The following is a 27,546-nucleotide window of genomic DNA, read 5'->3' on the forward strand; positions in this document are numbered from 1 at the left end:
CTCTCTCACCTCTCTATAGGGTTGATGTCATTTTATAACACATAATCAGCATCTCTGAATAATCATAAACCTATTTTTTTATAACTTTGTTTCGAAACCATTGTTTTACAAAGTAAATATATGGAATCGCTTTTTATTGTATCATTAAGTATTGACAAACTGATCATAAAATTGTGTTTGCATTTACTAGGGCAATTAAAATAATCAATCCGGTTTATAATAGATTGGCATCAACTTTTAAGGCTACCTTAAGGTCAAAACGTACTCAACAAGCACGTCTCTGGATCAGCTCCAGGCATTTCTTCTCAGAGTAGTCGGATAGGAAATGCCGGCCTCATCTAGCTATTTGAAATATTGACGTGTAAAAGTGTTATTTTATAACCTATTTACAGAAATAAATATCATTTATCATTATCATTTGCTAGCTGCCAGCGTGGTTATGCGTTGTCCGCGAGGCGCAAGCTTGCAGTAAAGAGGTACCCTAAAGGCTACTGCTTGAAATGTTCGGTATTTTCAGAGGACGTTGCTGCCCGGTTCTGACTGACTGCCTCGTTGATCGACGGGTCGCAAGTGCGACTGCCGGACAAGGGGGCTTCGAGTCCGATTTTCGGGTCGGGTATTTTAATTTAAATTTTAAGATTAATGGGCATTTTTCGGTTATACGAAAATTTCTCAGTAGTACCACCACACGGAGTCTGGAATTGTGTCAAGTATATGGCAATAGGCTCACCCTTTATAACATGGAACTTATAACACAAATGGTGAAAAAGTAGATGTACAATAGCGGCATTACGTGCTGTAATGTGCACATCTGCCTACCCTTTCGGGGACAAAAGGCGTGACGATGCGTTGTTACCCGGTCTTCGTAAAACGTGTAGTCACTTTCCAAAACTAACAGACTATGGTTTCAATTCTTTTTATACGTTCTACTCACCCAACACTACAAGGTAAGGTTACATTATTTATTCTATTCTCTCAATTTCGATAATGTTTAAAATGATTTGTAGCAGCATAGCCAATTTTTATTTCCCAAATAATAAAATGAAAATCGTTTATATCAAACTAAAATATTTTATTTTCAAAACCCGTCACTATACTTTTTAATTATATTACAATATAACGATATTGTGAACTTAAATGACTTTGTTTCTTTTTAGATTGCAACATAATGATTAAATAAAATGTCAACACAATAAAATTTAAAATAGTATTTCATGTGACATCCAGTTAGGATTAGGTATAATTTTATTTTTATCATTAATTTACATAAAATGTGTGATAAACATATATACAATCAGACTTGGCATACTAAAAATAACTACAGAAATCACATAAAATCTGCTAACAACTTTGCTATACATTTTGTGCATAATACGTATTGTTTGTAGTTGTCAAACATGATTATGGGCTCCCAACACGGCCTGAAACTAGTTGAACAACCTCGTCGAACAGTTTTCATGACTAAACTTTACAATTAATTATAATTTTGTTTTGATACCAAAACTTAACTAAATATCACGGTTCTATTAGGTAGGTAGGCTACGCGACGTTGTCACGTCTGTACATAATATTCATGATGAAGAGTCCCTCTGAGACTCGAAACTAGTAGAGCTTTTCTCGAATAATGTACATGAGTAAACCGTGATTTTTAGTTCAGTTTTTATTTAACTTAAATATAAAGATAACATTTGCAAAATTAATCTACACTCATATTTCTGAAAGACCCTGCCATGCCCAAGTACTCCTCGTTGAACTTCGCAGCCACTCGCTTGGATTCATCCGTGCATGCCTTGTTCATCATTTCCATATATTCTACGTGTTTCTTCGACGATATTGCGTCTACTAACTCGTCTGTAATCAAAATAAAGTAGTAGAATTAGAATCAGGTGTTCACATCATCACATCAACAACTTATGAGTGACCACATCATCACATCAACAGCCTATAAGTGACCACTGCTGACCAAAGCCTCCTCAAAATTTTGAGCATTAATCACCACGCTTGCTAAATGCGGGTTAGCGATTTCAAACTTATAATTTGCAATTATAAGCCCTTTCCTCACGATGTTTTCCTTCACCGTTTGTCAGTGGTATCAAAATAAACTTATAAAGTAGATATAACTCGGAAATGATCAGGTGTGGTTGCGAAAATCCATGCTACACTAACAATATGATAATTTTTAGTTTTTATTTTGCTGTAGATGTACTTCCAATATACTTTGTGCAGCACCACCCTCCCGCAGCCAGACGTTCACTGCTAAACCTTTTTTTTTGAGGGGGGAAACTCATCTAATGACTTCTCCCGCCTTGGGTGAGGCTACAGGTAGTGTCAGACTCTTACTGACTAAAAACCACCTCGTTCCTTCTCCTGCTCTTTGAGCCGGAGCCCCGGTAAACTGGTGAACTTTAACACCTCTAATGTTAAAATTAAAAATGTTTCTCACCATGTATCTGAACAATAGATCTCTCGCTGCCTCCATATTCAATAGGCAGGATATCTTTAGGTACGTACTTATGCAAGTCTTCTAAAGATTTTTGCACGTGCATCCTCTTGGCAATCTTTTCACTGACGAATTGTTTCATCAACTTTATGATCAGTTCCACTGCTTTCGAATCTGATAGCATGTGGACACCCTTTATTCTAGCACCGTAGCCTTCCTGAAAGTATTTGAATGGATGTTGAGCTTAAAACTACTATTTTTTTATTGAAGAGCTGCCGATTTCAATAACCGATTTTGATCCAAAATCTTAAGATTAAGATCGATTTTTGATATAACTTCTATTTGTTTATTTATTTCTTTTCTTTTTTAAAAACGTTGTCCTACATTAGGATTTTCTCCTGTGGTTCACATGACACCCAGATCCGAAACAACAATTTGTGGATGATACAAAGAGTTGTTCCATGTGGGAATCGAACCCGCTACACATTGCATGCCCAGCTATCGCGCCAAACATGCAGTCATCTATAGAGCGATCAGATTTGTGGTTTTGGCGGTCAATCGTACGCAGCAAAAACCTGTGGTAAAAAATGTGTAAATCGCTTTTCAATGCATAAAAGACAGTTGACAGAGGTTACTTAACGTACATAAGTCAACTATACGTAATTAGCTATCAAGGAAATTACATCAATAATACCATTGTTATGGTTTAATTTCTTCGAAGGTATTTTCTCTGTCTCCCATGCCTGTCGTAATTCATATTTCTTTAATTACATAGTTGCTATTTGTGGCGAATAAATTGCCCTTTCCACTACATCTTTGTCAAGGAAATACCTTGAAAATCCTTCAATTAAGTCATCGATTTAGTATTATTATATCAATTAATGGTATCAGAAAGAAAAACGTGATATAAGTTTTTAAACTGACATGGTGACTAACAATATCATTAGAATTTAAAACTGGATATTTACCATGTTTAATAATTGGTCGGATGAGCTGTTCATCCGTGATAGCATTTGCAACAGTGCCGAAATATCGGCAAATCATAGAAATGAATAAACATGGTAAATATCGCGTTTCAAGTTCTAATGATAAAACCGATAGTTCATACATTGTAAGTTTGAGTACCACATGTCCAATTCGTTCACAATAATCTATTATTTTATTGTAACTTTCGTGAGACATACTAAATTAATTATTATGTTATCGGCTAGTTGAGTTCTCGTCAAAACAGTACGTGAGTAAGCCGATAACATAATAATCTATTAAATAAAAATAAGTCGGATTTTCCTTCCTGACGCTATAACTCCAGAACGCACGAACCGATTTCCACCGTTTTACATTTGTTGGAAAGGTCTCCGTGAGGTTTATAGCAAAGAAAATTCAGGAAAAATTTCAAGAGAATTTTCAGAAAAACAGGAAAGCAGGGGAAATCATTTGTGAAACGGTGTTCGTCCGGTTTGCTAGTATTACATAATAAAAAATTAAATTAAAAATTTTAAAAACCCCCGACAAAAAAACTTAATTTCTAACTTCTTAATAAAAATAATAAAAGAAACTTAATCTTAAAGTACCTAAGAATATACTAATAATTCTAAAAGAAAATACGTCGCGTTGGGGGACGCTCCTAATTATTTCTTACTTATCTACGATTTTTTCGTAAGTATCACATGCTTGGCGTTAACATTAAAGTAAATTGATGTTTGAGTACTTAACTATAACGCAGAAAATAGAAATACAGCGGCGCGGGCGGCGGTGTGCAGTCCGTATTCATGCGGTCCCCCAACGTGACGTATTTTTTTTGACGTATTTTCTTTCAGTGCGGTTTCATTTGAGACCCCATCCCAGTATATTTGCAGACCTTCGGTTAATCTCCCCACTTTCACCGCCCATAACTCTAAAACGGCTCAACCGATTTTCATCAAACATGTCTAAGAACACTCGCACATAAGTCCCCTTTAATACGACAAAAACTAAATTGAAATCATTGCATCCGTTTGGGAGTTATGATGCCACAGACAAACAGACAGACAGACACCACTCTTTTTGCGTCGGGGGTTAAAAATACTCACCATTAATATGGACATGTATTGCTGCAGGTCCACAGGATTCATCTTCGTAATTACATCCAGTAGATTAGTTTCTCTGTAGTCATCTACTATAATGAAACCGTTTACATAATCATTCGCTTTGAGGTATTCGCTCACCTGAAAATAATTCAAATAGATTATAATTATTATAAGATTGAGAGTAATTATACAGTGTATTTATTCAAATAATAGTTATAGATATTTTTTTAATGAGGGAAAATCATCCAACGATTTCTCCCGTCTTCGGCGAGGTGAGAGGGAGTGTCAGACTTTTACTGACTAAAAACCACCCCGTTCCTACTCCAGCTTTTCAAGCCGGAGCCCCGGTAAACTCGCTAGGTAGTCCGCAGCTCCGGAGTCAAAGCATCAGACCTAATGTGCCCCATCTGTGGTGGTCTGGTGGCTTACTGGTTAAAGATTTACTCACGTAAATATTGAGAAAATATCTACTACTTTTTTATAGTATAAAGCGGTAAACGAGCAGACGGATCGCCTGATGGTAAGCAATCGCCTTCCATGAACACCCGCATCGGTTGCGTTACCGGTCTTTTGGATGTTAGGAATGTAAGGGTTGTTGGGGAATCGGGGATTGGGAAGATTGGGAAGGAATTGAGCCTCCGGTATCCTCACTCACACAACGAAACACAAGTGTTATTTCACGTCGGTTTTCTGTGAGGCCGTTATAACACTCCGGTCGAGCCGGCCCATTCGTACCGAAGCATGGCTCTGCCACACTAGTTTCGAGTCACGATGAGACTGTTCTTCATGAGCAGCCTGTGCGGATGCACATCGCGAAGCAAGCTGGGCGACAGCGCTGTGATAAAGAAACGAGCTTTTCTCCATATTTATGTGAGTAAACCGATTTTTTAATTAAGTGTATTTATTGATATGGTCAACAATTCATAAGTAGTGTGGTTATGGCAAAGAAGAGTTCATATATCACCCCCCCCCCATAGGTAAGGCATTAAACATGCGACAGAGACTGAGCAACAAGGCTGTCTGACCAAACCTAAACCATATAAACTGTGATCTCAGATCACACTCCCAATTAGTTTGTATAAACAAAATTAACTCCTATCTAGTAGAGGTAAAGGTTTAACTTACAACGACAGTGTATCGGAAATAATCCATGATAGTTTCTGCAGTAAGGTGCTTGATTCTAAACTTAATGAGTAATATTCGGTAGAAGTTCGGTGTCAACTTCGGTAATGGGATCATCCATCTGAAAGAAGAAAACATTTATTTATTTATACTTTATTGCACACATACATAAAACACATTTACATTGTAATTAATAGTAATTAAAGTACAATAGGCGGTCTTATCACACACGGCGATTTCTTCCAGACAACCTTTGGATGGAATTTATCATATGATCTGGGAATGGGTAGTGCGTGCACAATAATTCAAAAGGGAAAAGAAAAGAAAACAACAAAAAAAAATTGACATAATTCTAAGTAATAAATAAACTAATATTATATAGTGTGTGTGTGTGCACATGCTTATGTTATTTATATTGTCTAGATCAGTGTTATTTATACAGTGTTATTTATATTGTCTGCCTCAACCGGTGGTCCGATCGCCACTAAAGGTCTGTAGAAGACAAAAAAGGTCGTCGGTCGATTAAAATAATGATACAGCAAAGTTAAGAATGAACACTCATTGCAATGTCTTTCGCTTCAGGCGCACAAGTGTGAATACTGGGCAAGGGGTCTCGGGTTCGATACCCGCGTCGTGTAAAGTATTACTGGGCTTTTTTCGGTTTTTTGAAAAATGCTCAGTAGTAGCACGGAGTGTAGAATTGTGCCCAGTATATGGCAATAGGCTTACCACCTATTACATGGGACTTATAACACGACACATATAACATAAACGGTGAAAAGTAGGTGTTCATAGTACAGTGCCATTACGTGCCATAATGTGCACCTCTGCCTATCCCTTTAAGGATAAAAGGCTTGCAAATATGAGGATATGATATGTTCTGTTTATTTACTTACGCATTTTCTGATACATAGGCCAAGTCCTTGGCGTCGGTGCACGTGAAGAATCGAGGCATCAGGGTCTTGAATGTGCATAGTCTGTCTATTTGTTTCTTCGCCTTCTCGACAGAGCCTTTGCACGATATCAACGTCTTCTCCAAGTAGTCTTTGCCTGGAAATGGTTTTATTATATTATAGTTTGTTATTGCATATTATGGCAATAGCCTCACCACCTATTACAAGGGACTTACAACATAAATTGTGAAAAGTGGGTGTACATTGTACAGTGGCATTACGTGCCATAATGTGCACCTTTTCCTACCCCTTCGGGGATTAAAGGCGTGACGATATGTATGTATGTAGTTTGTTATAATATAAAAATAAGTCGGGTTCATTCATATTCATAGTCCGCAGCTCCTATTGTATTGGCTTAAGCTGTCAAATTATGCATGTTTTTTTATAAACAAACTAGCGACCTGCCCCAGCTTCGCATGGATGCAATGGTGATATATTATGCATGTATATTATACATATTATAAACCTTACTCTTGAATCGCTCTATCTATTAAAAAGACCGTATCAAAATCCGTTGCGTAGTTTTAAAGATTTAAGCATACAAATGGACATAGGGACAGAAAATGCGACTAATGTTTTATACAATGTGGTGATAAATATTACATTAAAAAAATAAATTTCATCACCATAACGAGACCTCATGGAGGTTTTTTATTTGACCTCCCTAACATATAACCTTGGCCATCATACTTTAAACCGGTTTGAACCTTAACCCACTTGTAATAGGTATGTTTATTTCTTGAATACTTTGCTCAAATTGTATTAATTGTTATTACCTAACGACTTGATGAACTTCGTATCGGTTCAAAATTATCATTACTTATATGATTTTTAAAAATAAGGTCGTGGTGGCCCGGAGGCTTAAGACGATCACTTCTCATGCATGACGGGTTTGAAACCTACCAATGGCAAGTACCAATGTGACTTTTTCCGAGTTATATTTCTGTACTTTAAGTCCAAGATTATCTAGACACCACTGATAAATGGCGAAGGAAAACATAATTTCTAATTATTGCGTTAAACAAGCGTGGTGATTTATGCTCAAACCTTCTCCGTGTGAGAAGATGTTTTTTGGCAGGCCACTTATAGTCTGTTGATGTGATGTGATTAAAAAAAAACCATTATGTTTATTATCAACACATTATTTTAAAGTGAAAATAAATGCAATGTCATTTGTTTTTTGTCATATAAATTAATGCCAACCTGATACTAATTTTTGTATTATTATAAAACTCAAAAAATCTTATTTAGCTAAACCAGTTAAGCTATATTTTCGAATATTAAGAAGGGAAACCAACCAGTTTTTATCATACTAATCACTTTAATATTATAAATGCGAAAGTTCATTTGGTTGCATTGCATGTTTGTCCGTCAATTACGCTGAAAGTACTGAACAGATTTTGATAAAATTTGGTATATGGACAGGGTATGAGCCAACTTGGGTGATAGGATACTTTTTATGCCACACGAAAGCGGACGAAGCCGCTGTCAGAAGCTAGTTTTTTTTATATAATGTTCTAGTAACCCGCTCCAACTTTGCTTAGGACCCGGAATTCATAATTTTCTAAGTATTTATTTTTCGTAAGAACTTGTTCGTAATAATAGAATATTATCAAATCAAGTAAAAAATATATATATATTAAAATTTATTTCGGTGTAGCCATTTAAAAGCTATATGCGTCGTACATATCTTGATATCTTTTTTTTTATTTAGACATACTTTTTATACATTGTTACATACTCTTCCTCACTCTCTCCTGTGTCGTGGCTGCGTTTACAAACATACAAGTTCACATACACATGACACCCAGACCCAGAACAACAAATTATCTAATAAGGACATGCAACTTGACCTTTTTCTCAAAATAATATTAGATTTAACATTTTTGACTGCACGGTTGGCGCGGTGGCTGCGCAACTGGCTGCCGTGCAACGTGTCGCGGGTTCGATTCCCGCACGGAACGACTCTTTGTGTGATCCACAAATTGTTGTTTCGGATCTGGGCGTGATGTGTATGTGAACTTGTATGTTTGTAAACGCACCCATGACACAGGAGAAAATCCTAATGTGGGGCAACGTTTTTTAAAAAAAAATTTTAAAACCACAGTAGATCTTATCTATGACCAATACCGACTCAAAAACTAGTCCAAAGAAAAATGTATGCAGTGACGCAGATGCATAATGAAACAGGAGTTTTTATAGTTAAAATTGCTCTAAATCGGTTTCGGTTTTGGTAGAAACTCGTTTTCTCAATACGTTGCTCTATTTCGCCGTAACAGACGGACAACTACAGACACATAATTATGCAACAAGACACAAAGAATCTGTGGGAAACTAGGGCTTATTATATTTCAAACTAGCTTCCGCCCGCGGCTCCGTCCGCGCGGATGTCGGTCTTCGCGTGGAAGTTTTATTTCTCAATTTTGAGTAACTCTGACAATGACATCTTATAAATATCTATTGGACCCAAATACGGCAAGGTCCATAATAATTAAGGAGATCCCTCTATTGAGCTACTGCTGTTGAGCTCGCGTTCTGTAGAATAAAACTGAAAAATAGAGATTTTTTTTCTACGAATTTTTTCCAGGATAAAAAGTATCCTATTTTATGCCCAGGATAATAAGGTATAATTATACCAAGTTTCATCGAAATCGAACCGTTAGTTTTCACGTGATGACTGAACATATAGACAGATAGACAAAAAAAATTAATCACATATTTGGGTTTGGTATCGATCCAGTAACACCCCCTGCTATTTATTCTTTCAATATTTTCAATGTACAGAATTGACCCATCTATAATATACATCATTGAATTGAATGAATGAATGAGTGAGAGTGTTATAAACGTAAGAGTAGACAAATATAATCAGAAATCTCCGAACTGCTAAGATATCGGGAGTTATACGTGTTATTGTGAGTCAACCATAAGAGATAGACATTTGCTGTCGTGGAATATTTTTTAAACAATTTTAAGGAGAACATTACCGTCATACATTATTTCTGTGTAGCTTTAACCATTAAGGCTGCACACGCGACGGAAGCTTAAAAAATGGAGTAAGTTCTCCTGTTTTCCCAACATTTCCCTTCACTGCTCTACTCCTATTGATCGTAGCGTGATGAAAAGTATACTATAACCTGCCCAGGAGTATAAAGAACAATTGTGCCAAGTTTCGTTGAAATCTGTCGAGTGGTTTTTATTTCTATAAAGAACATACATACAGACAGACAGACAGACAGACAGACAGACAGACAGACAAAAAAAATTCTGATTGCATTTTTGGCGTCAGTATCGATCACTAATCACCCGCTGATAGTTATTTTGGAAATATATTTCATGTACAGAATTGACCTCTCTACAGATTTATTATAAGTATAGATAGATTGCCAACCCCCATTGAGCAAGCGTGGTGATTAATTCTCAAATTTTCTTCGTGTGAGAAGAGGCCTTTGGTCAGCAGTGGCCACTAATAGGCTGATGATGTGATGTGAGTAGAACATAACAATAGGTAAGTAGGTTTGTATTGTGGGTTTGTTTATCTTAAACAGTAATAGGTACCTATGGTAGTAAAATATTATTGCTTAGATACTAAAAATTGTCGTAAAGATCGAAGAAAAGGTTAAATAGGGTGTCTTATTTTGGAATGCAAATCAGATCTACACCTGTTCCACCGGTTATTTCTGTGACTGGGCAATTGGCTGCCGCGCAAAACGTAGCGGGTTCGATTCCCGCACGGAGAAACTCTTTGTGTGATCTACAAATTGTTGTTTCGGGTCTGGGCGTCATGTGTATGTGAACCACGACACAGAAAAAAATCGTAGGGTGGGCAACGTTTATTTAAAAAAAAATGTTTTGGGGTTTGTGTAGAATCTTCTGCGCATTTGGACGAAGCCTCTAGCAAAAGCTAATCTTTTCATCCAAAAGCGGAACCCGATGACTTAATAATGTAGTAATTAATGTACATAATTAAACAAGTATAATGGAAAACTTGATTTTGATAAGGTTCTCATAATTATATGAATAGCCTTGTTAAGGTGATGAGGCCTAAGGACAAAAAATATTTTTATTGAAACAGTGGTCATAGTTTTTTATATTTATTTAAAGAGAGTTGTCTTATGACCAGTCTTGATAATATAGAGACATTTGCTTACTAAAGATAGAATTTATGAAGAGGAGATGTCATAACTGGATTTCCCTTTAACATAGGTAATGTGTGACACTTTACGGGACGCAACTTATTAAAAGTGAAACAACTTATGCTTCCTTTAAAAATATATTATACACGAAGAATGATAAATATTCAAAATATTAAGAATGTCAGAAATAATTTACAAAAAGAATAAAAGTAAACGAGATCCGAATTAAAATCTGACTTTACTCTAAAAATAATTCGCTGTGACCTTGAATTAAACAGGAAAAATATCCTGAATAAAACAGGAAAAAGAAATCGAATAAACAATCCAAAACAGTAAAATTGTTTATGTATTTAATGTGGACTGCAATAAAGAAAAATAGACTTGAAACAATACAACTAAGACCTTAAAAAAATACTTAAAAGAAAACCGACGTGAAACAACGCTCGTGTTTCGTTGCGTGAGTGTGGTCACCAGAGGCCCTTCCCAATCCCCGATTCCCCAACCACCCTTAAATTCCTAACCTCCAAAAGGCTGGTGACGCACTTGTGTTTCGAGTGTCCATGGGCGTCGGCGATTGCTTACCATAAGGTGATCCATCTGCTTGTTTACCGGCTTATACCATAAAAAAACAAGTACTTACTAAAGTCTTTCTTCGTTAAATGATGCTGTTTTTGAATCCAATCGTGCAATATGTTGATAGCTTCTTCCAGTCTTCCAGGTTTGTCTAAATTATGGATTTTTCTGATAGCTTCCTCAGTGCCCGGGGGCCTTTGCAATACGATGTTTGATCCAAAATCACCCATTTTTAAAACTCTCTAAGCTAAACTCTTCTTAACTTAAACACAATATAAACACGTAAACTTATATTTTTGAAAATGGAATTCTTTAATGTTTTTTTTTTTTTATCTTAACCTCCTTGATACGGAATCTCTTTGATAACTATTAAAAATGGCCAGTGGACTTATATTTATAACCTTCTGTTTATGTATGATTCGAATCATGTTTCAAAATTGGAGGTCGCTTAGTGTTCGAAATACAAGTTCGAAAATTCAAATTAGATAACATTTTTAAATAACATTCTTTTAGATTAAATTAATTGTCTTTGTTTTATTTTATTTTTTTACTTTAGTGGCAAATGTGTTTTTTATGGGAGTGTGATGTTTTTATTTCTACACTTTTTCTGTGACTTTTAATGTACCTCTTGATTTTGTGCGCCTTAACGCCTCTGGTGTTCCGGGCGTTCAAAGTCAAAGTCAAAGCATTTATTTCAATTAATCCTGAATAAGGCACTTTTGAAATGTCAAATTGAATTGTCCGTCAGTCTGTCTGTCAGTGAAGCTAGGCGTTCATGGGCAGCGGCGATTGCTTACCATCACCTGATGAATCACCTGACATAGTATAGAAAGATTGTAAGATTTATGCATAAAAATAAATATCAATGTGCTTATCCTCTGTGATGTTATAATAATATATCTTTTTCGACTTGCACATTATGTTTTTGTTTTATAAAATAAATACAAAAATAAATAAATCAAAAAGACAGGTTTTTTCGAAACTAACCTATGAAATCATATACAAACGTAGATTGTATTTTTGAATAATAATTATGTAAGAATACACTCCGTCTAGCATTTATACATACATATTATGTATACCGAAGATATGACATTAATTTTATTTTGTGTCTGCGCATTTACATTATTTAGTAAATGCGTTGCTTCCTTAAAAACGCTTCAAGAAAAACTCGCGTGGGCGGCGTGCTTAACTCTTAAAATTAGCATAAATGAAGTATACATAAAAACATTGACTGCCTCATTGGCCGAGTGGTTGCAAGTGCGACTGCCAGGTTCGATGTCCTGGTCGGGCGAAGTATTGCTGGGCTTTTTTCGGTTTCTCGAAAATTTCTCAGGAATAGCACGGAGTCTGGATCCGGTATATGGCAATAGGCTTACCCCCTATTACATGAGACTTATAACATAAATTGTGAAAAGTGAGTTGTACATTGTACAGTGGCATTGCGTATCTTAATTATGCACCTCTGCCTACCCCTTCGGGTATAAAAGGCTTGACGATATACTTACATGAAAATATTATTTTTATGGGGGAGTTTCTATCCAAGTATTGCCAGTCCGCCTACGTAGTTTCAGTACTAGATCTACCTAGACGATTTAGTCCCAATTCGGGCAAATATTACTGGACATTTTCTCGCTTTCTCAGGAGTAGCACGGAGTCTGGAATTGTCCCCAATATATGGCAATAGGCTCACCCCTATTACATGAGACTTATAACATAAATTGTGAAAAGTGAGTTGTACATTGTACCGTGGCATTAAATGCCATAATGTGCACCTCTGCCTACAAGAGAAAAAAGGCGAGACGGTAAAAAAAATCTAAGTCTTCTAGATTCACCAACATTTATTTTGTTTTCACCAATACAATACAAAATAATAAAACAAATAGATCTAAAAGCAAATGTAACAAATACTTTACAAATGTAATGGTCTGGAATAACACATGGGATACTTTTTATCCCACAGGAACGCGGATGAAGCCGCGGGCAGAAACTAGTGTAATTATCAGTGATAGGAATAGGTAGTACTTATTAGCCTAAACTTTGGAGAACAGGGAAAAGGAATGAAGTACTATATTTTTCCCGGACAACGCTTATATACAATAAAAACAATATGCCATTTGGAATAAATTCGTGTTTTTACCTAAAGTTTGCGAATAGACATAACACAACACAGTCGTTACAACTATTATCGTTTTTATAAAAAGAAAAATAAAACGCAGTGAATAGTACCTACGGAAAAAAATATAGTACTAAGGAAGTCTCCGTTCCTTTCTCTGTTCTCTGTTCAAAGTTTAACCTAATGCAAAGGCACTACCTATTCCTAACACTAGTGATTATAAACTAAACAAATGACATACAAGCCTAAGTAAAATATCAAACAAAATTAGTCAACAATTAAATTCCTAAAAGAGCCAGGCATTCCCATGTATTCCTCGTTGAATTTGTCTATCGGTCGCTTGGTCTCATCCGTGCAGGCTTTGGACATCATCTTCAAATACTCTATGTGTTTCTCAGAAGATAATTCTTCTACCCAATCCGCTGTAACCAAAATAAAGGCATTAAAACATATTTTTATAGTAATTATGTTACAGGGACTGCCTCGTGGGCAAGGAGTCTCGGGTTCGATTCCCGTGTCGGGCGAAGTATTGCTGGTTTTTTTTTCGGTTTTTCGAAAATTTCTCAGTAGTAGCACGGAGTCTGGAAATGTGTCCGGTATATGACAATAGGCTCACTGCCTATTACATGGAACTTACAACATAAATTGTGAAAAGTGGGTGTACAATGTACATTGTACAGTGGCATTGCGTGCTATAATGTGCATCTCTGCCTACCCCTTCGGGGGTAAAAGGCGTGGCGATGATGACGATATATTGCAGGGCCGCACTGGATACAGATGTTCATTTATTGTTGATTTATTTTTATACTTTATTTAGAATAATGTAAATAACTTACCATGAATTTTCTCATAAGATTTTTCTTTACCTCCGTATTCTTCTGGCAAGAGATCTTTAGGTATAAAGTTATGTAATTCTTCTAAAGTTCTCACAATTTGAAGCTTTTTAATAATCTTCTCTTTTATAAATTGCTTAGCAGTCGCAACGAGTAAGTTTATAGCTGTCGATTCGGTGATAATGTGGATATTTTTTAATCTTGCGCCATAGCCTTCCTGAAAATTATAATACCATCAAAAACATCCTGTAAAAAAATCCAAGTTTCGCACCTAATCAGTTTTTCTGCCGTAAAAAGTTGTGAGATCCATGTAATACCAAGTCGGTTATTTTATTGAGTCCCTACTTAAGGGGTCTTCCCTCTTAAGTTATTATGTAAATTGTTATCATAAATATCAACATTACATTTACTTTACGTTTTAAATCGACACCAGCAATTTATACTGCGCTAACTCAAAAAGCGTACTTTACAGTAGAGGCGTTTAAAGGAAAAAACGTGATAACTTTTACATTAATTAAGATACTTTTTTGAAATTTGGTATGCTTAATATTTAATTTATTCTTTGTAATATCTCATATTTATATTTCCTTAATTATTTATATTTTTTGATTTAGCGCAAGTTAGCCGTATATAAACGTAATTCATCAAAAAAATGTTACATCTTATACACGTCTAACTAATGTTAGTGTAGTGTAGTACGGGACACCGACCTCCCGAACGGCGTTGGCGTAATTTGTTACGCCGACGATACGCTAGTGTTAGCGCACGGGAGGTCGCACCAGGCGGCGGCCAACTTAATGGCGAGAGCGGTTGCGACAGTTGTTGATAGGATCCGGCAATTGGGACTCGAGGTGGCGCTCCACAAGTCCGAGGCCATGTGCTTTCATGGCCGCGGGAACGCGCCACCTCTGGGTGGGTCCCAAATAACGGCGGGAGGAGTTTCCATCGGCGTCGAGACGACGATGAAGTATCTAGGACTCGTCCTCGACAGTCGATGGAACTTCGTGGAACACTTCCGACGTTTGGCTCCTAAGTTGGAACGGACGGGGGCTGCGCTTAAGCGGCTCCTGCCAAACCTCGGGGGGCCAAATGCCTCCTGCCGGAGGTTGTACGCGGGGATCGTGCGGTCCATGGCCCTCTACGGCGCCCCTGTGTGGGCGCCGAACCTGATGCGGCGGCCAGCTCGGGCGCTGCTCACATCTCAGAGGGTCATGGCCATCCGGGTGATCCGTGGATATCGCACGATCTCCGGGGAGGCGGCGAACCTCCTTGCCGGATTACCGCCGTGGGATTTGGAGGCGAAGGTGCTCGCGCGCATGTTCAGTTTGCGCGCCGACGCGTGTCGCCGGGGCGAAACTCCACTGCCGCGCCAGATCAGTGCGTGGCGGGACGAGCTCCGGCGCGATCTCATGGCGGAATGGCAGCAACGACTGTCGCAACCGAGGGCTGGGCTCGCTGTCATTGCAGCGGTAAGACCCCTCTTTGAGGAGTGGCTAGAGAGGCGCCACGGCGTCCTCACCTACCGCCTGACGCAGGTGCTTACCGGACATGGGAGTTTCGGTAGGTTCCTGTTCCTTATTGGGCGGGAGGAAACGCCCGGGTGTCATCACTGCGAGGACCGCCCGGAGGACACAGTAGAACATACAGTGGCGGTGTGCCCTGCGTGGGCCGAGCACCGCCAAGTCCTCAGGGATGTGGTCGGCGACGGCGACCTCTCGCGCCCGGCACTGGTTCAGGCCATGGTGCGGAGCGAGAGGGATTGGGATGCCGTCTCCTCCTTCTGCGAAGCAGTCATGCTAGCTAAGGAGGAGGCGGGGCGCGTGAGGGAACAAACCTCCTCACGCCCCAGCCGTCGCGAGAGACACTCTGGGCGTCGGGGATTGCGGGACGATCTCCGGCCACCGTAAGTGCGGGCCTGTGGACGGCGAGCAAGGGTAGCTCATCGCCCGAACAGAAACAGACCCGTGCGTGCGGCGCGTCGCGTTCCGCGCGCGCCTCAAAGAGCCATCAGACCACCACAGATGGGGCCCAGTAGGGCTGATGCCTGATCCGGAGCTGCGGACTACCTAGCGGGTTTACCGGGGCTCCGGCTCGAAAAGCAGGAGAAGGAACGGGGTGGTTTTTAGTCAGTAAGAGTCTGACACTCCCTCTCGCCTCGCCCAAGGCGGGAGAAGTCATTGGATGATTTTCCCCCTCAAAAAAAAAAAAAAAAAAAAGTGTAGTACGGGACGTCGTAGTGGATGATCAATCATCTGATGCATATTTCAATATTTTATAAAGAACATGTACTTACTTACAAAAAGAATAGTCAACGTACCATTAATAAACTAATTAATACGTTAACACATAAGTATTTAATATGTAAAAGTCGCTAAGTCGTTCATTTTACAAACGAACAAGTATACACACGAACGCACTAAACTACGCTAACTATGAGTTAGTGCAGTGTTGCACGGACTTTGACCAAAGTGATCCGCGCGCTCACTCCGCTAATAATAGTTGGCGTAATATAAATCGAGTGATTTCAAAAAGTACCTTTACTTAGCGTTTTATAAGATTTGTAACTTTCTTATTTTTGCATATTTCTTCTCAATTTTTTTATGACGAATGTAAACACACATTTTAAGCAACTTGGCATAAAAAAAGTTTTTTCCAAATTTCGAGTTAGCGTAGTATAAATTGCTGGTGTCGAAATAAAATAAATCAACTTAGTCATCGCACGTAATCATTCAATACAAGTATCTATACTTGTGTTTTCATGCGTCAGTATACCATAATTAGAAAAATAAAAATTACGTGTCTAATATTTTACAATAAATAATCTACGAGACAGATATTAAAATAAAATAAAATGTCATTCACCCTAATTCCTGGCAAATGCAAGTACATAATTATGAAAATACATACAATTAATGCATTGATGAATTGCTGTACATCGGCTGTGCTCATTCTTGTAACTAACTGTAGCAGGTTCAATCCGCGGTAGTCGACTATTATTGTGAACCCGTTCACATACACTGTTATATCTATATTGTTTATGGTAAAAAAAGAATAAATAAACAAAATGTATTTGTCACTAGTTGTCACCCGTTTGTCGTAAATAAAAACTCCTAAAGCAAACACGCATTTTAACTGAATCAATTCCTACGAAACTACCATCAAGCTTAATATCAAAAACATAGTGGTCACAATCGAGCCAGATTTACGAACCGAGCTAATTGCAAAAAACAAGTTATCGAAGATATCGGCCGGCCAACGAGAACAATAGCGACATCGCATTCCGAAGGTCCGTCATTAATGAATGAATAGAAGCAAAAAAAGGTGCAATGACTACTAAGGAGCTAATAAACGTTTTAGAAGACACAGCTGCTTTATTACAAAAAACGCAAGTAAACATTAAGAAATGTCCTAAAACCAGGCTGACAAAAGGTTACGTCGAGGCAAGAATAAAATGTATAGACGAATATTGGACAACATTCAGAGAATCTCATCAACAATTAGTCAAGATAACAACGAAAGAACAAAAACAAACGTTAAATTACTTCGTTAACGAGGATTTCTATACTTATGAAGATTTATATCTTGTGTTATTAGCCGACTTGCAAGACCTTTTGTCGACGATAAACGCATCGTCCCTACCCACATCATCGAAAAATAATTCATTTACAAATACGACTAATGATCAACTCGTTAGGCTGCCGAGGATACAACTACCAAGATTTAGTGGGAATTATGAAGATTGGCCTACCTTTCAAGACTTATTTATTTCATTAGTTCATGAAAACACGGCGATTAGTGATGTTCAAAAGTTACACTATTTGAAGAGTAGTGTCACTGGAGAGGCCGAGGTGTTATTGAAACCTATTCAAATAACTCAAAGTAATTATGAACAAGCATGGAGTGTTCTCAAAACCAGATACGGTAATAAAAGATTGATTATCAATTCAGTTTTAAAGAAATTATTTTCGCAAAGAAAAATAAATACTCAATCTGCAAATCAAATAAAGAGTTTATTGGACGTTACAACGGATTGCTTAAACAACTTACAAAACTTAAATATAATTACGAGCTCTTGGGATCCTATAATCATTTTTATAGTGATTCAGAAAATGGACACAGAGACTCACAAAGAATGGGAACAAACCGTTTGTACAAATGAAGACGATAAATTACCTACCTGGGATGACTTAAGACAGTTCATGCAATCAAAATACCGTACCTTAGAACTTGTAATGTCAACATCGGGCCTCCGTGAGAAGTCTATCAAAGAGCGTTCACACTTTGTTACTGCTACAGCCTCAACTTCACCATCGTCGGGAGATAGAAAATGCGTGCTATGTAAAGAAAGCCATACCTTATGCCACTGTAAGGAGTTCTGCAAACTGCAACCTGCTGAGAGAGCTGAATATGTTAAGTCAAACAAACTTTGCTTTAATTGTTTGGTACCAGGACATTCCGCATACCTATGTAAATTGCGAGTCTCATGTCGTATATGCAGTCGACGTCATCACACTCTGCTACACCGATCTAAGGACGCTACTTCTTCGGTACAATCTGAGGACACTGAACAACCGAAAGTAGTACAACACGGCGTAGAAGAGAAGGAGGAACTAGTCAACACTACAATCGCGTCGCATCACAGTACCAAACTAAGCACAAGTCTAGCACTACTGGCCACGGCAACAGTTTTAGCAAGGAACGAACATAATCACACTGTTGTTCTACGTGCACTGGTAGACCAAGGTTCGCAGGCATCATTCATTAGCGAGAAGGCGACACAACTACTTAAATTAACCAGGCGTACAGCAAGAGGAAGTATCATTGGAGTGGGATCTACAAAAACTAACGTCAATCACGTGGTACAACTAAGGATTGGTTCTCGATTGCATTCAAGCTTCGAGATCAACATTGAAGCATACGTCATGAGTAAACAGTTAACCACGAAAATCCCTTCCAAAGCTGTTACTGTCACACATTGGCCACACCTAGAGGGACTCAACCTGGCTGATCCGGAGTATCACAAACCGGGTCCAATAGACTTGCTCCTTGGTGTTAAAGAGTATGCACAAATCGTGCAGCAACAATTAATCAAAGGTCCTCCGGGTTCTCCATGTGCACAAGAAACAAACCTGGGATGGATTCTGTTTGGAGAAATCAATACCAGTGTAAGAGAAGAAAGTTTTCTGGTCCTTCATCAACAAATAGAAGTAGAAAACATGTTAAAATCCCTTTGGGAAATTGACACAGACAAGAAAAGAAAATTAACAAGAGAAGAAAAGCTATGTGAAACTATATATGAAAAAAATCAGACAAGAACAAAAGAAGGAAGATATGTAGTAAGCTTACCATTTAAAACTGAAAAACCCTTATCTCCTAATGGAAACACTAAAGAAATAGCAAGAAAGAGACTACTACAGCTTGAAAGAAGATTCAGAAAAGAGCCTACACTAAAAGAAAACTATCAAAAGGCCATGCAAGAATATATAAAATCAAACTACATGGAAGAAATACCTGAAAATGAAAGTAATAAAAACAAATCTGTGTACTTACCTCATCACGCAGTTGTCCGCGCTGACAGAGAAACTTCAAAGACACGCGTCGTATTTGATGCTTCGGCTAAAGGGTCGAATAACGTTTCTCTCAATGATGAGCTACTTGTAGGTCCTCAACTGCAAGACGACCTTAGAGATATTGTTATGCGATCGAGACTATATCGTGTCTGCTATGCCAGTGACATCCAGAAGATGTATCTTCAGGTTTTACTACACAAACAAGACGCCGATACATATCATCGCCTTCTGTGGCGAGAAGAAGAATCAGATCCAATCAAAGAATACCGTATGCTTCGTGTTACTTTTGGTACAGCTTCAGCACCCTATCTAGCAGTCAGAACTCTTCATCAAGTGGCTGACGATGAAGGTGAAAACCATCCAGAAGCCGTACGAGTTATCAAATCAGATTTTTATATGGATGATCTGATCTCAGGCGAGGATACAGCAGAGAAAGCTATACAGACAGCTCAAGAAGTGTCATCTATACTGCAAAAAGGTGGCTTCATATTATCAAAATGGTCTTCGAATTCTATGGAGTTTATGCAATCTATAGAAGCCAATAAGAGAACAACACGAGTACACTTAGATTTAAAATTAGATGGAACTGTGCAAGCCCTAGGTTTGATCTGGAATCTAGGAACAGATCAATTTCAATATAAAATAAACTTACTTCCAGTGTCAGATAAAATTACAAAAAGAACAATCTTATCTGACATGCAGAAATTGTTCGATCCTCTGGGATGGATCGCTCCGAGTTTGATCTTGGCTAAAATGTTAATACAAAAATTATGGTTGGAAAAGACTGGCTGGGACGACAAAATAAGTCAAAACCTGATTGACGAGTGGTTGACTATCCGTAAGGACTTTGAAGGAGTAAAAGAAGTACATATTGATCGATGGCTTGGCACATTAACGAGTGAGGTAGACAAAATAGAAATTCATGGCTTCAGCGACGCTTCCACGCGAGCATACGCAGCTGTAGCTTACGTCCGAATAAAGATGCGGGATGGCTCAGTGTCAACAAAACTGCAAGCAGCTAAGACTAGAGTGGCACCGCTACGAACTGTGTCACTACCACGGTTGGAGTTATGTGGAGCGCTGTTACTGTCGAGATTGCTTAAGCAAATACAACAAGCCATGCGAATACCTACCGTAAACATCTATGCATGGACAGATTCAACCATCGTCCTTGCGTGGTTATCAGGCGATCCCCACAAATGGAAGACATTTATAGCAAACCGGGTTGTAGAGATAGCTGAAAATGTAAATAACAACCGGTGGTTTCATGTCTCATCTGAAGATAATCCTGCAGACATTGGGTCACGGGGTATGTTAATAGTTGATCTAAAAAGGTCCAATTTGTGGTGGAAGGGTCCAGCTTGGCTCTCTGAAACAGAAATAACATTAAAACAAGAATATGAATCTACTGATTTAGAAAGAAAAAGAGATACAATACAAGCAAATTTAAAAGTAAATATTGAAGAAGGCCTAACGTCACAGTTTAATGAGTTTACTAATTTACAAGAACTGATACAAGTAATAACATACTGTCGAAGATTTTTAAATTTTAAGAGAAGCTTAGATAACTTGGAGAAGAACTTTACTACAAAGGAATTAGAAAAGTCACTTATGAAATGCATAGAATTAGTACAACAACAAGAATTTAAAGATGATATAGAAAGGATAAAATCAAATAAAGCATTAAAAGGAGAAAGTAAAATTAAAACATTAAATCCTTACCTTGACGAAGATGGTATCCTCAGGGTGGGCGGTCGACTTCGTAACGCGAATTTGGATGAGCAGGTTAAACATCCTGTTATATTAGGAAACAAGAACACTTTGGTGCCTTTGATTATCGCCGACGCACATGCTCGCACACTGCACGGTGGTGTTCAACTTATGTTAAGTTACATAAGCTCAAGGTATTGGATTGTACGAGCCAAGGCACTTATAAAATCCTGCATACACAAGTGTCTTATATGTGCTAGACTAAAAGCGAAATCAAGAACACAGTTAATGGGTGACCTACCTAAAGTGCGAGTCACTCCTGCTCGAGCTTTCCTACACACCGGAGTTGATTTTGCAGGCCCATTTAATATAAGCATGTCTAAAGGAAGAGGCATCAGAACTCAGAAGGCATACATCTGCGTATTCATATGTATGTCAACCAAGGCAATGCATCTTGAGTTGGTAAGCGATTTAACCTCTGAGGCCTTTATCGCTGCATTCAAGCGATTTGTTGCAAGAAGAGGAAAATGTAGTGATATATGGAGTGATCAGGGCCGAAACTTTGTTGGGGCCAACAAAGAACTGATGGCTGCATGGAAAGAGGCAAATCTGGTCTTCGAAGGTGTAATATCAAACACACTGGCACTGGAAGGAACACAATGGCATTACATACCAGCGTACTCACCGAACTTTGGAGGCTTGTGGGAGGCCGGCGTAAAATCAGTAAAACACCATTTGAAACGCATTCTAACCACCAATCTAACCTATGAAGAAATGACTACGGTGTTGTGCCAAATTGAGGCTTGTCTCAATTCTAGGCCGTTGTGTCCTATCGATGATAAAGATCCAGACTGCATAGAAGTCCTTACACCTGGACACTTCCTTATTGGTGAAGCTCCTATCGTGGTACCGTCACCTAATTTCAAAAACATAAATATGCATTCCCTATCGCGGTGGCAGTATACACAAAAGTTGATTGGCGATTTCTGGCGACGTTGGCAACAAGAATACTTGACAAGATTACAACAACGTCCTATTTGGTTAAAGAAATCAGAAGAGTTCAAAATCGGTGATGTTGTCTTGATAAAGACCGACGGATTACCGCCAGGAAAGTTTTCCCTTGGTCGTGTGGTAGATAAGCATCCCGGAAAAGACGGCATTACTAGAGTCTATAGTATCAAAAGTGGCAACAGCGTAGTGAAGAGATGCTGTTCCAAGTTGTGCGCATTGCCAATTGAAAATGAATGAAGTTTATGCTAAATTTCACATAAAATACTCTTAAGACTATTATGATTAGTTTAATAAGTATAGTAATAGTAAATATCCATTTTAAGATTTCCTATTGTTATGTTTAGAAAAGAACTATGTCCTTTTGGTGGGCGGCATGTTATATCTATATTGTTTATGGTAAAAAAAGAATAAATAAACAAAATGTATTTGTCACTAGTTGTCACCCGTTTGTCGTAAATAAAAACTCCTAAAGCAAACACGCATTTTAACTGAATCAATTCCTACGAAACTACCATCAAGCTTAATATCAAAAACACCAACCTAAAATACTGACTGCATCGTTGGCCAAGTGGTTGCAAGTGCGAGTGCTGGGCAAGGCGTCTTAAGTTCGATATCCGGATCGGACAAAGTATTGCTTTTATCTCCGATGGGGTAGGCAGAGGTGCACATTATGGCACGTAATGCCATTGGACAATATACACCCACTTTTCACAATTTATATTGTAAATCTCATGTATTAGGTGGTGAGCCTATTGCCATATACCGGGTACATTTCATCTTTTTTCATAAAATCCGAAAAAAGTCTTGCAGTTCTTCGCCCGACCCGGGAATTAACCCCAAGACTCCTTGCCCGGCAGCCGCACTTGCAACCATTCGGCCAACGAGGCAGTTACAGTAATAAAATTATATAATGTTATTTACTTACAATTACAGTGGCTTGAAAGTACTGAAGGATTTCTTCAGGTGTGTAGTCACTACTGAACCCTTTAATTAATATTATTCTGTAGTAATCTTCTGTCAGTCTTGGAAGAGGGACATGCCATCTGCAGGAACAATTATGTAATATTTTATTTACTGTTTATTTACATGAAATAAATCAACCTGTAAATGTCGTACTGCTAAGTAAAAGCTTCTTACACGTTGAGTAAATCGCTACTACCTCGCTTAACAGATTGATGTTTTAATAGTTTTATAATTTTACAGATTTATAGATAGATAGGTTGATAGATTGATGATAGGTTGATAAACTTATAGATTGATAAATTAATACATTTTAGATTAATAGATTGATATATCAATATATTGGTAGATTGGTCAATTGGTAAATTTATAGATTGATAGATAATAATTTACTTACGATTTCTCTAAAACTGTGTGCAGCTCAGTTTTCAAATTATATTTTGAAAATAGTTTTGGTATTAAAGTTTTAAATGTACATAAACGGTCTATTTGTTTCTTCGCTTTTTCCACCGAACCCTTGCTTGATATGATAGATACTTCTAAATAACGCCTACCTAAAAACATTAAAAATTCATTATTCAATAACATTTTTTTTTTACATTAATGATGGGTCGACGTTTGGCCGCTATCTCGCCTGATGGTAAGTGATGATGCGGCCTACGATGGAGCACGTCTGCCTATAAGCAACTTATTCACTCGAACTTTGAAGATACCCATCAGGAAACACAGACTCCGGCAAAGCATTCCACTCCCTAGCAGTTCGCACAAGGAAGCTTGAAGCTTGAACTACTCTGCACACTCACCGAAAAGTAACCGATAAAAAACAGAAATCATAGCACGCATCTTTCCATATAAAAAACATAGTTTTGCTGAGTCCATTTCCACCAGAGCTAAGCTATGTGTACCAATGAAAATGATTGGTGGAAGCCAAACGCATCCACAGCAACGTAGCATAGCACATCTCTGGCGGAAAAGCACTCTTATACCTAACGGATTTAAAGACTTTTTTGACCTTGCAAATGGTCATTAAGATTTTAATAAAGAATAATTTGGCTTTTTGTACAAATAAACCTTCACACAAACTAGTTTTAAATAGTTTTATTATAATACGAACTAGCCGACCCCGCAAATGTTAAGTGTTGGTTTTCTTTCTTTTTAACCGACTTCAACAAAAGGAGGAGGTTCTCAATTAGACCGTATTTTTTTATGTATGTTAATTCTTACGTAAGAAACTTGTCCTAACAATAACAAACCCCACCAGATCGGTTCAGCTGTTCTCGAGATTAGCGCTTAGTAACACATTCAGTGATTCATTTTTATATTATAGATTGCCTGCCTCGTTGGTCGAGTGGTCACAAGCGCGACTGCCGGACAACGGGTCTCGGGTTCGATTATCGGTTCGGGCAAAGAATTACTGGGGTGTTCGGTTTTTCGAAAATTTCTCAGTTAGCACGGAGTCTGGAATTGTGTCTAGTATATGGCAATAGGCTCATCTACTACATATTAAATGGGACTTATAACACAAATGGTGAAAATTGGGTGTACATTGTATAGCGGCATTACGTGTCGTAATGAGCAGCTCTGCCTACCCCTTCGGGGATAAAAGGCGTGACGTTGCGTTGCTTTTATCATTTAATTAAACCATATAATATATGATATCATCTTGTTTGACAATGTATAATATAAGCCAAGTACTAACTCAAAAAGAAAAATACATTTTTCTTTTTGAGCTAATTTAAACACTCTTTACAAATACGGCAATCCAACAGCCGTGCCACATGTCCGTAATATTTCTAGACAACCTACAACAATACAGCTCTTCTGTGGCCAAGGTACATGAAGATGTTCACACAGAATTTAATAATTGATATATTATTTTTAATTTTCGGTTTTCGTTGAAATATTTAGATGTATTATGCTTCTGTGGACGAGTCCTATTTGTAGTTGGCATTTAAGTCATATGACTGATCTCCATACTGTATATTATCAGCATAATTTAGTTGTGTCGGATCTGGTATGAGGAAGCGGGTTTAAAACTTGGCAGGTTCCAATGCACTTTTGTAGCCGGTTCGATTCCCGCACAGAGCAATTCTTTGTGTGATCCACAAATTGTTGTTTCGTGTCTGGGTGTCATGTGTGTGTGGACTTGTATGTTTGTAAACGCACCCACGACACAGGAGAAAGTCCTAGTGTGGGGCAACGTTAAAAAAAAACAAACAAACAAAAAATTATGATGAAATAAAATAAATCATCCAGTTAGCTAGCTAGTTTTATAGAATTGGTTAAAAAGTCACCAAATCATATTTTCTATTGGATATACATCTAATAACAAATAAACACAGGCAATCCTACTAATATTATAAATAAGACTGTATGTTTGTTTGTTACTCCTCCACGTCAAATCGACTAAAGGGATCGTAATGAAATTTGGAACAGAGGTAGATTATGGTCTAAAATAACACATAGGCCAAATCCCACAAAAGGACGAAAACCCGTGCGAAGCGGCTCGCAGAAGCTAGTAAAATATAATTAGAGTTAGAATAAAAAATATCTTATGACATAACAAAGGCATGTAGATTGCTAGATAAGCCGAGAAAACCTATTGTCTTCAGGTTATCATTTGATTTAATTAATTATCCAATTACAGATCTGAAGGCCGCACACAATTACTTTATACTAGCTTCTATCATCGGTTCCGCTCTCATTCCCATGGGATAAAAAGTATCCTATCACCCATAGGTACCAAATATCGTCAAAATCCGTTCAGTAGTTTCAGCGTGGTTGGCGATAAAACAACCAAACAAACAAACTTTCACATTTATAATATTAGGGTAGATGCAACTGTTAGCAATAACAATTTTACTCGAATTATTTTTATATACCTCTTATCTTGTTGTTCCTGCCTTCATTGAGTCGATCCTGTCGGCCAATGGGCTGATCTCTAAAAGCCTCGACAACTATCTTAGGAGGCTGGCGTGAATGGATCAAGGGACTGATATTTAAACCTTCTACGTACGAGAAGAGGTTTTTGGCCAGCAGTGGCCTTATAGGCTATTGACTGATTAATTTAATTAGATTTGTAAATGAGTAACAATACATAGTTAAAATAGCTTACTAAAATCCTTCTTGACTATATGAGGCTGCTTCTGTATCCAATCTTCCAGAATATCGATAGCTTCTTCCAGTCTTTTCGGATCATCCAGATTGTAGATCTTTCTTATATTACGAACGATTTCTGGAGTAATATTTAGCAGAGAACTTTCAATTGATTCCATTGCCGACAATTTTACCGAAAAATACGAATCGATAAATTTAATAGTAATATGTGTTAGGTAATGCTATTTTAGTTGAACTGGTTGTCTGATGTCAAATACTAAATTATTTTTATATATAGTGTTGACTGTATTTGCTAGAGATTGGCGTTAGACTGGTTTTATTACGACCAGTAGTCTATTATAAAACTTTGTATCAATCGTTCTTAGTCACATGTTTATACTGGGGACAAATTATAAATTATTTATTTTCTAGGTAAGTAGATTTTCTTGTAGCTTGGTCTAGCGTGATGTTTTATATCTTATAACCTTCATCGACTAAAGATTTTTTCTTTTTGGTACCAGTACTTCCGTGGATAAGCACGTCTAAATAATCAAATTATTTAATCTATAATATAAAAATAAGTCTGGTTTTTCTTCCTGACGCTATACGCTTATTGCTTACCATCAGGTAATACGTCTGGTCGATTACCGGCGTGTTTCATAAAAAAAATCCAGAACCGTTTTCCATGGTTTTACATTTGTTGGATAAAATTCAGGAAAAATTAAAGAGAAATGAAGGAAAACGGGGAAAATTATTGGTGGCGAAACGAAGTTCGCCGGGTATGCTAGTTTAAGTTTTTTTTAATAATTATATGTAGCAAAGTTATAAGAATTAATCAAAACTGTAATTCTATATTTAAAATATAATTACGATTGCAAAAAATACAATACAATAAAATATTACTCATTATGTTAAACTTAAAAGTTCGAAAAGCAGGAGTAGGAACGGGGTGGTTTTTAG

The 27,546-nt window shown here is 37.7% G+C and overlaps 4 protein-coding genes across 5 annotated transcripts in view; 2 read left to right on the top strand and 2 right to left on the bottom strand.

Moving 5' to 3' along the window:
• LOC118275113 (apyrase-like) overlaps window positions 1-27,546 on the top strand; it is a 235,522-nt gene that overhangs the window by 108,011 nt on the left and 99,965 nt on the right. The window lies entirely within an intron of this gene.
• Window positions 1-27,546, top strand: part of LOC118274759 (uncharacterized) — a 380,866-nt gene that overhangs the window by 89,669 nt on the left and 263,651 nt on the right. The window lies entirely within an intron of this gene.
• On the bottom strand, window positions 1,110-11,660 carry LOC118275226 (alpha-tocopherol transfer protein-like). Its single transcript, XM_035593127.2, has 6 exons — window positions 11,358-11,660; window positions 6,525-6,678; window positions 5,632-5,749; window positions 4,510-4,644; window positions 2,444-2,657; window positions 1,110-1,851 (listed from the first exon to the last, which is right to left on the bottom strand). The coding sequence occupies exons 1-6, from the start codon at window positions 11,518-11,520 to the stop codon at window positions 1,697-1,699; spliced, it is 939 nt and encodes a 312-aa protein (XP_035449020.2). The 5' UTR covers window positions 11,521-11,660; the 3' UTR covers window positions 1,110-1,696.
• LOC118274755 (alpha-tocopherol transfer protein-like) lies at window positions 13,114-26,985 on the bottom strand. The gene is made up of 7 exons (XM_050696760.1): window positions 26,606-26,985; window positions 23,888-24,044; window positions 23,452-23,573; window positions 18,751-18,756; window positions 17,147-17,265; window positions 14,243-14,456; window positions 13,114-13,828 (listed from the first exon to the last, which is right to left on the bottom strand). The coding sequence occupies exons 1-7, from the start codon at window positions 26,763-26,765 to the stop codon at window positions 13,674-13,676; spliced, it is 933 nt and encodes a 310-aa protein (XP_050552717.1). The 5' UTR covers window positions 26,766-26,985; the 3' UTR covers window positions 13,114-13,673.

This window comes from Spodoptera frugiperda, chromosome 11 (genome assembly GCF_023101765.2).
Source record: "Spodoptera frugiperda isolate SF20-4 chromosome 11, AGI-APGP_CSIRO_Sfru_2.0, whole genome shotgun sequence".
Classification (NCBI taxonomy): domain Eukaryota; kingdom Metazoa; phylum Arthropoda; class Insecta; order Lepidoptera; family Noctuidae; genus Spodoptera; species Spodoptera frugiperda.

Bases quoted from the DNA above. Each gene is read 5' to 3' on its own strand.
- LOC118275226 (XM_035593127.2), bottom strand. From the start codon at position 11,520: ATGGGTGATTTTGGATCAAACATCGTATTGCAAAGGCCCCCGGGCACT. The intron at 4,645-5,631 runs GTAAGTTAAACC...AATTATTTTCAG, and splicing joins ATTTCCGATACACTGTCGTT to GTGAGCGAATACCTCAAAGC. The intron at 2,658-4,509 runs GTGAGTATTTTT...AAATACTTTCAG, and splicing joins AATACATGTCCATATTAATG to GAAGGCTACGGTGCTAGAAT.
- LOC118274755 (XM_050696760.1), bottom strand. From the start codon at position 26,765: ATGGAATCAATTGAAAGTTCTCTGCTAAATATTACTCCAGAAATCGTT. The intron at 14,457-17,146 runs GTATGTATTTTC...TATAATTTTCAG, and splicing joins AATTCATCAATGCATTAATT to GAAGGCTATGGCGCAAGATT. The intron at 13,829-14,242 runs GTAAGTTATTTA...TTTTGGTTACAG, and splicing joins ATCTTATGAGAAAATTCATG to CGGATTGGGTAGAAGAATTA.